We start from the raw sequence: 8,581 nt of genomic DNA on the forward strand, positions 1-8,581 counted from the left end.
TAATTTTTATTTTGTACTTTGGTACACAGATAAATGTGCACTGAAAGGGAAGAACTTGTTTCTCTTTATTCACAATAACTTCACAAGAGCCTTAAGCTGAAAAAAAATTAAATTCAGCCCTAAGACCATTCATAAAGGGAGCTTCTTCCTGGAGTGATCTTGGGATCATAATTTATGGCTCTTGAGTTTTTCTTCCTTATGTGTTTTTCAGGATGTCTTTCCCAAAAGTAGAATTCTTACAAGCTTTTCTAAACAATTTTTAAAAAAACATAGTAGTTTTTAATTCCCTAAATGCTCTTTCTTCACTAGATTTTTTTTTTTCTTTCAAACCCAGTTTTTGCCTGTTTTGCCATATTGTGTATGTAGGATAAACAGTTCTATCCAGCTTTTTGGCTTCCATCTTTTTATTGATGGTAGTTGTGGTGTGACTCCAGATGATGATTTGTAAGAAATCAGGCAAGAACGCCTTCTGTGTGTGAATGTTTGGAGGAAAAGCCAGCTATTCATCAAAGTGAATGGTGTTTGTGCTCCTAAAGTGGAAGTAAGAGCATGAGACGTAATCATATGTTTCATGTTTGTTTATTGCCTTTGGACATCCCAGAAAGAGTCTGTTTTAAATTGCAAAATGTTCAGCTGAAAAAATTCCATTTCAAAGCCAAAACTGTCCTGCCGAATTTAGAAGTCCTTCCTTTAGGTGAAACCTTATTGAAACACCAGAATTCCCTGGTATTGATTAAAAAGAAAACAATACCCTGTAAAGCTTTGGTTTATAACACAGTATTAATATTTCAGTCACAGAATGGAACATGGCTTAGATGCATACAGCTGTGTTGTGTGGTTCTTAATGGAAAACTAAAGGTTCATAAGTCTAAAACTACCTTTTTTTTAATTGGTAGTTCTAAAAGAGGATTAAATTAGACATTTAAATAGCTGGTGTTCACATATCTAGAAGTTCATAGTGGGAATTGTTTTTTTAATTTAGCCCCTTTGCTACTGCATTCTTTCTTGTACTCATGCTAATTTGATTTTAATATTGTCATTTGTCTTTGAAGGGATCTTAACAATAGCATTGCAGTGGAACACAAACCTACACAGTGTTATTTCAGTGTGTGCTGAATGAAGTGGAGCTCTGAGTTCATCTTCATACCCTGTTAGTCAGGCTTTAGTAGATACTACTAATGAAATGAGTGTGTGATTTTTTTGTGCTTTTTGTTTTACCAGCCCCGTGGATAATAAGACTTTTCACTTTAAAGTCAGATTTAAAGTTTATTATATGGAGCTTGATGGTTTTCTCTGCCTTTATATAATAGAAATGCTTTTAAAACCCTCTGTAGTTGCAGGAGAGAGGATGAAGTGAACATGTGGAATCCTTCAGTACGGAGATGTGTGTTTGAGGCTCAGTTGTGTGTAACTGGGTATCTATTGACAGTGCTTTAACCACGAGAATAAAAGTTAAAACTAAGCAGGGATAGAGAACAGCTTTAATTACATTTCAGTTGAGTGATCTCATCAGAACAGCAGCCAAGCCTTAGACATCTATAGTACAAAGAATGAATACCTTGATCTCCATAAGATTGGATTAGATAGCCAATATATGGAATTTTATAGTTAAGTCAGGTCTTCCAGATAATGTCACTTCATGGCACACCACTTACTACAGTTTATTCTGCTACCTTCATAAGCATTTAATAGATGTACACCAACTAGTACCTATGTTATAGTAATCCTTGACTTCTTCATAATCATCTCTCCTCTGTGTGCCAGTTTTACAGGTACCAGCACAGTGGGCAAGAGAAGCATGAGTCCTATTGAGGAAGAAACTGGTTCTGATGACATGGAAGAGGGAGAGGGCCAAGGTCCAGAGTGTGATCAGACAGACTCCTGTGCAGAGGCCCTTCCAGATGGTAAGAAGAGAGCCAAAAAATTGAAAAAGATCAAGACAGATCAAGTTCCAGCAGGTAAGTGCAGTGTTGGTACACGGTTTTGTTCTGTTTGAAAGTGCCCTGGGCCTGAACAGAACCAAAGTTGTTCTCTTGAATGTCTTTGCTTGTAACAGTGAGTTACTGCATTACAAAGTGATGAATTTTGCATTATACAAAAATTGGGAAAAACAAACAACAAAACCAAAACAAAACCAGAGAACCCACAAAAAACCAAAACACCACCCAAGACCAACCAAATGAAGCAGAATGTAGTTGATTTATTACTTGCTTACTTTCTTTCTTAAGATAAAACTCTTTGAGTATTTTTTTAGCTATTCTTAATATTTTTTTAATGTGACTTTCTATTCAAGATTACTCAGTGTTATTAGTTATCTAGAGCACTCCCTGTATTGAAATATATTCAAATATTCATAGATAAAACTTCATTTATATATCTGCATTAGCAACTTTTATCCAGAAAGTGGTATTGTATACCAAGCATCCTTTCTCCTGATTTGGCAGAGTAAAATCTTTCCTAGCTGATTCAAAAGCTGTGCTTGGAAATTGCTTTCTTCTTGCAATTTAGGAGGGCAGTTGGGCCATGTAAGCATATGCAAAATGACAGGAGTGTCTACTGTAATTCCAAGTATAAAATTCAGGCTCTGGATTTGGCATTATGGAAATATGCATTATTGGTATTAGTGTGATTCGTCTTTATTCTCCAATTAATTTGGGCTGGAAATATTCTTCACTGTCTTAACTGCCTTGAACAAAAATAACTACAAGTACACATGAGAAAATAGTATTATTTAACTTTATCATCCCAGTTATTGCAAAACCAAAATTACTTAATTACTTGGATTAAAAATGTAGTATTTACTGTTTGGATAAGAAACCTAATATTAACCTTCATTCCCCCAACCCCCTTTTTTTTTTAAGTGCTTATTCATAAACACTCTCTTGGTTTCTCTTTGTCAATATTGACTTGCCAGTAATGTATCTAGAACCTCACTCTACTGGAGAAAATATGTCTTAATGTGCTCTGAAAGAACAAAAAAATTCTTGATTTAATTTTTGTCCCATGACTGTCTTTTAGGAAGCCTCACCACTAGTTCCACTGGAATTTTTGAAGTCCCTGAAACATGGTAGGAAACAACTGCCTTAACAAGTGGAATTGATTGAAAGCAGTTGAGAGAATACACCTCTTGGAAGCCATACTTTATTTAAATAAAGTGGTGTTAACAAAGCAGTCCGTGTCCTGAAAATCAGTTTAATTATTTTAAACTGTTTATTGAACAATCACTGTCAGTTTTGCTTGTGTGTATATTAACCAGTATATGGCTCGTTGTTGATCATGTGAACTCCTTGCTGTCGTAACCAATGGTAGATGTAAGAAGCAAGACTAAATGTATTTTGGTCACCTCCTTTGGCATGCTGGCTCTGAACTGTCCAAAACCAACTGGCACTCCATGATTTCATGCTGGGCTGTCTCCTGTGCTTGGGGGGAGTTACCAGGAATCTCCTCAGATTTAGCTGTTTTTCCAGGCAGTATCAGTTTGCTGTCAGCATTCTGGAAACAGGTAGAACTGCAGTTTCACATATTGCTTTCTACCACTCACTTTATCTGGAAATATCTTTTGAATTTCTGTTCTCTACCCCCACCCCCTGTGCAGATGGTATTCATCTAAATGCCAGCTTTACACATACCTTACCCTTTCAAAAAACTGTAACTTAAAAGTTTCTCAAACATTAATTTCCTGGTGGGAGGTAATTTTTCTTTGTTTTCACATCTGTTGCTGTTTTCACCTTTAAATTCTGGTTTGTTTCTTCCCTCCTTCTTCTTCCCCAGCTTGTGGGGCTTTTGTAAAAATGTTTTTTGTGATAAACCTGCTAACTGCACCAGCCCTTTATTTGTTTAAAAAAGGACCTGCATTGATAGATTTCAGAAAATGTTTGATATTTAACTTTTTTGTATCATGGAAATAAAAACAAAGTATGTATTTCCATAAAATGAAAATTAAAGACATTTTCTTAGGAACTCGTTTGTTTTTATTTATTAGCTTCTGAAATGTTTTTAGTGAAATCTTTTTTTTTCTTCTTCAGAATATAACAGGTTTTTGACAGCCTGTGATTAGCAGACCCTCTTGATCCATGGACTACTTTCAAGATATTTGTGAAATGTAACCAAGAAAAGCAAGCTTAATGTCACAAGTCTTAAATTGCTGTGTGTTTCCCTTGAAGACATGAAAACAAAAGAAGAGAGTTCTACAAATTATCAAACAATCAAAACCATTGCTGTGGAGAGTGGAATATCAAGAAGGCTTCATGAGATTATATTTACATTAGAGTGGGAGCCACTGTCATTTAAACAATGCAGTAACCTGTTTAAAGCTATGCCAAAATTCATGGGGTTTTAAATTACTGTGAACTTGCATTGCAAAGGGAAAAATAATTTAAAGATGTTAAATGTGAGATGTTATATTTCTAACCTTGGAATACTCCCAGAAGTAGTATAATTAATTTGGTTTTTTAATAGCAGCCGTATCATCACATTCTCACACTAAAATGTGGGAAAGAAGACTCTATTAGTGATGCAAGGGAAAATTAGTAACTGAACTCTTGTGCTCTCAAGGATCCAGAGACTTTTCTTCCCCCAGACTCATGACCTTAGGACTAAATACTTAAATCACTTTCATCTTGAGTATCCAAACCAATTGCAAATTTAGCTCTCATAATATATGCAACACTTAATAGAAGTTGTATAAAGTCCTCATGGGGATGATTCAGGTCATTTATATAGTGTTATGTGCAAATGTTGGAGGGTGTTATTAACTATATATCCAAAAGAACTGGCATCACATGATTTGGAATGGAGCTTAGAGCCATGATGACAGAAGGATACAAAAACATTTAAAGGGATTGTCAGAAGTACAGGTTAAGAGGCAAGGGAGTCTCTGCTCAAGAGATGGAGGCCCACGTTGTCACAGAGAATCCACGTGGAGTCTTCACCCCAAGGCTGTTAGGATCTTCTTCGTTCTTGAAAAGCAACACTTAGGTACCTGCAGGGAAAATACAAGTCTTAATTGTATTACAGTCCCTTAAAAACTTGTTTCTTCAAATCAGACAGTGTACATACTTCTGTAAACTACAAAAGTTAATAGATATACCCACTACTACTCTCCTCCCCTCCTCAATTGTCATTTTGTGGAGCTGGATGTTACTTATCTCTATCTGTAATTAAACCCTCTGAAGAAAATAGTGCTTTTCCCTTTCCTAGTCCTTACGTGTGCTTGATTTTTACCAGTGAGCACCTGGGTAAGCTACTAAAATGTGCTGGCTGCGGGGCTATGCTATTTTTAATACTAAGTTTGGGTTGACAAGTGTCAGTGTGTCAGAGGTGGTGTCCTAAGCAGGGACAGGCCCCACTGATACCACATCAAACCTCCTTATTCTGTGGGGTTTGGTTCTCTTCCCTGCGCTTGAAGTGAAATCATTAATTCTAGAAGGGAAAGAATGTAGCTTCTTAAATTAGATCCACATTTGTTTCATAATGTGTGTTTAAAATATGTGCCTAGAATTTGTTTCTGAAAAGCAGAGCTGTCATCGCTGGTTGTGATGGCTCTGGGGATTCCTGGGTTCCTGCTCCCTGGCGGTTTGTGTGCTGTTACTGACTCCAGAGGTCATTGAATCGCAGAATATCCTGAGCTGGACCCACCAGGACCATCGAATAGAACTCCAGGACACCCCAGGAATCCCACCGTCTCCCTGAGGGCTTTGTCCCAGCGCCTCTCGCCCTCCGGTGCTGCCCCGCCCCTCTCCCCTCAGGGCCGGGCGCTGGCGGCGCCGCCCGTCCCCTCCTCCCGTCCCTGCGAGCCGTGAGGGGCCGGGGGCTTCACCGCCCTCAGCGTTCTTGCTCGTGCCTCCCGATGGTGTAAAGCAGCCTTTAAAAAACATTACCTTGCGGTCAAGTCGCGCTGTGGAACATTTTCTTCAGCAGCCGCTCAGGGGCTTTGCTGTGGCGGGCAGTGCCCAGCGTGGGCTGTCCCTGCTTGGGCTGAGGCCACCGCAGGCTCTGAGGGGACAGAGCTGAGGGGGAGACGCTGAGGAGGGTGTAGGAACCAACAAGCAGCAACATATAGAAGTACTGGAAGTAGGGGTTGAAGGAAGTGAGGAATTGAATTGAGAAAGTGAGGGAATTTTGTCGGTGGTGTTGAGGAAAGGAGTGTGGGCCTGAACACGTGAGTATCTGAAGAAATGGTGTGGAGAAAACATGAGGGAGGTCTGGCTCAGCAGCAACTGAGGTAGGTGAGCTGGCACCCTGCCCTTGCAGAGGAATGAGAATGGGCTTATTTGGCTGGAACTTACACTTGACAGTGCTAATTTATCTGTGGTGATGGAGTGCTTCGTTGCTCGCATCAGAAGGCAGGTTAAAACTGTACTTGAAGTAATCATTTTCAAATTCATCTCAAGCCTTTATGGGTGAGAAGTGTTAACTGGCGTCAGAATGCACAGGATTACAGCACAGGGTATTGGAAGTTGCTGGTAGACAAATAGATAAAGGTAGTTGTGTAGTGTAGGCTAAGGAGGGAGTGTGAATGTCCCTAAAGCATGGATTTGAATGGGCACAGGTAAGAGAGAATGAATTAATCCCATGTAAAATTGGCATTGCTGGGGGTGCAACAGCACCTGTCTTGGTCTCAATTTTGAGCTTGTGATTTGAAGCTAAAAGCTTCAGATGATTTAGATGGAGGACTAAATTTAACTATTGATCCAGTGATAAAACCAAGAGAGATACAGAAAGCTAAAACTTTCAGTGACTGTGGGAAAAAGTAAATGTAACTCTTTCTTTCTTTAGACCTTTGAGTTCTGTCATGGTGCCCAGAAAATGTCTGGTACCCTGGATGTGTTCTCTCTCTTAAAATCCTGGTAAACGTAATGCAGACAAAAATGTCCTCTGCGATTCAGTGTCAGAGCATACGCAAGGAGACTCTTGGTAATCAAAAGTTCTTGGCTTCTGAAATGTTTAGACTACTGCCAGCTGAGCAGATGTGTATATTGAAGAAGATTCCTCAAGTTACTCCACAGTGCATTTAGTAACTGAATAAACATTTGCTTGCCTGTATTGCACTGTTGCAGCATTAGACTCACACTGAAGTAACGCTCCATGTGTGCTTCACAGAAATACTGCCACACGTTCATTGCATGAGGAGCAGTGGATGGTGGGTTAGACTGAGGTTTATAGGGGCAATATATTCATAATTAGGATGTCCTATTTGCTTTAATAGGTATGCAGTATTTTTAAAATAATACTCCTTTTCCAGCAGAATAATTGTTGGCAGCCATGTGCTTCCATGAGCGCTATAGCAGATCACAAGTCAGTCTGAGCTCAACATGAACTCGTATGGAACACATTATTCATAAATGCCATATTGAAAACATTCAGCCAAAGTGTGAAAAATTAGATTTCCCTGTGCTTATATTAATTTCTTAAAATGGCTGGTAGTTGTATTTGTACATGAACAGTCTACAGTCTGAAAATATTGCAAACAGTGTTCTGGCTTATTCCCAGAGCGACCCTGGAGGATGGGGTTGGTGTGTGGCTGAATGTGAGAATCTGGAAGTTGTGGCTGTGCCAAGCCAGTTGCATCCTAATCTCTGATCTGTTTTCAACCCATCAAATGACTGAAAATGCAATTATATTAAAGCTGATTACTTCAAAAACAGCTTTTGAAGTTACCAATTCCTTATATAAGCCTCAAAAAACTTTGCCCTGTTGTTAAGGTAAGAATGGCTATTTTGTTTGATTCTCCATACTTATTTTAACTTTTACCTTGAATATCTTTTTCAAATGGGATTTTAAATTTAGAATGTTCAGGGATGACAGTTTGGTTCATGTATATACTCAGGGGTGGATTTTTATTTCCTTGTTGTTGTTTGTTTGTTTCTTTGTTTGTTTTTTTAAATTAGAAGTTAGATGACTTCATTGTAGGATGCTCCTGACTTCAAAAATAAGTTTGCTCCAAGCATGTACAGCATGTGTCTCTACCATTTAAAATTTTTGCATTTGGGGAATTTGGTTGTTTAATTTGCAATAACTGATACGTATTTGCCAACAATTCCACAGTAATTTAAAATTGACCCTCTATTTTCTTTGTCAAAGGTCTACATTTCAACCTTCCCCTTTAATTCTCTCATGTGCTCGATTTACTTTCAGTTGTATTTTTAATGTGCTGCTGAGAAGCTGCCAGTTATCATTAGAAACTTTTTTACTACAATACTGAAAGTGGACACAGTATTTTAGTTCTCTGGTCTTAAGCTGAGCATACTGTTATCAGTGAATAATTCTCTGTTGCAAAGACATAATTTCATGTTGATATTACTGGACTCCCTCACATGTAGAATAATAACCCTTTCTGCTAGACTGTACCACACTCCCCTGGGGCTTTGAAGTAATTGTTACTAAAACAGATTAAAGAATGGTGGTACTAAATGATCAGTCTGTGAAGAACTTTAAGGGGAAGTGTTTATACTGGCAGATTTTAGGAGGTCAATGGGGTGATGCTTGAAATATTTAATATTCCATTCTCATAGAACAGATCACTATTTTTAGTGATCAGTATTTTTAGTACTTCAGTCAGGTTTCTTAATTGATATAAATT

At 38.3% G+C, this 8,581-nt stretch overlaps 1 protein-coding gene across 4 annotated transcripts in view; it reads left to right on the forward strand.

Annotated features, from left to right (window-relative positions):
- The window catches only part of PARN (poly(A)-specific ribonuclease), a 48,529-nt gene extending 43,349 nt beyond the window's left edge, over nt 1–5,180 (forward strand). For 3 of the 4 annotated variants that reach the window (XM_064672830.1, XM_064672833.1, XM_064672834.1), the window contains 2 exons: nt 1,765–1,958; nt 3,019–3,960. In XM_064672830.1, coding sequence (XP_064528900.1) covers nt 1,765–1,958; nt 3,019–3,071 — 247 coding nt within the window. In that variant the 3' untranslated portion in view covers nt 3,072–3,960. Of the gene's footprint in view, nt 1–1,764; nt 1,959–3,018; nt 3,961–4,025 lie in introns of those variants that run through there. The other variant, XM_064672831.1, reaches the window with a different exon arrangement.
- The last annotated feature ends 3,401 nt before the right edge of the window (nt 5,181–8,581 follow it).

This window comes from Pseudopipra pipra, chromosome 16 (genome assembly GCF_036250125.1).
Source record: "Pseudopipra pipra isolate bDixPip1 chromosome 16, bDixPip1.hap1, whole genome shotgun sequence".
NCBI lineage: Eukaryota > Metazoa > Chordata > Aves > Passeriformes > Pipridae > Pseudopipra > Pseudopipra pipra.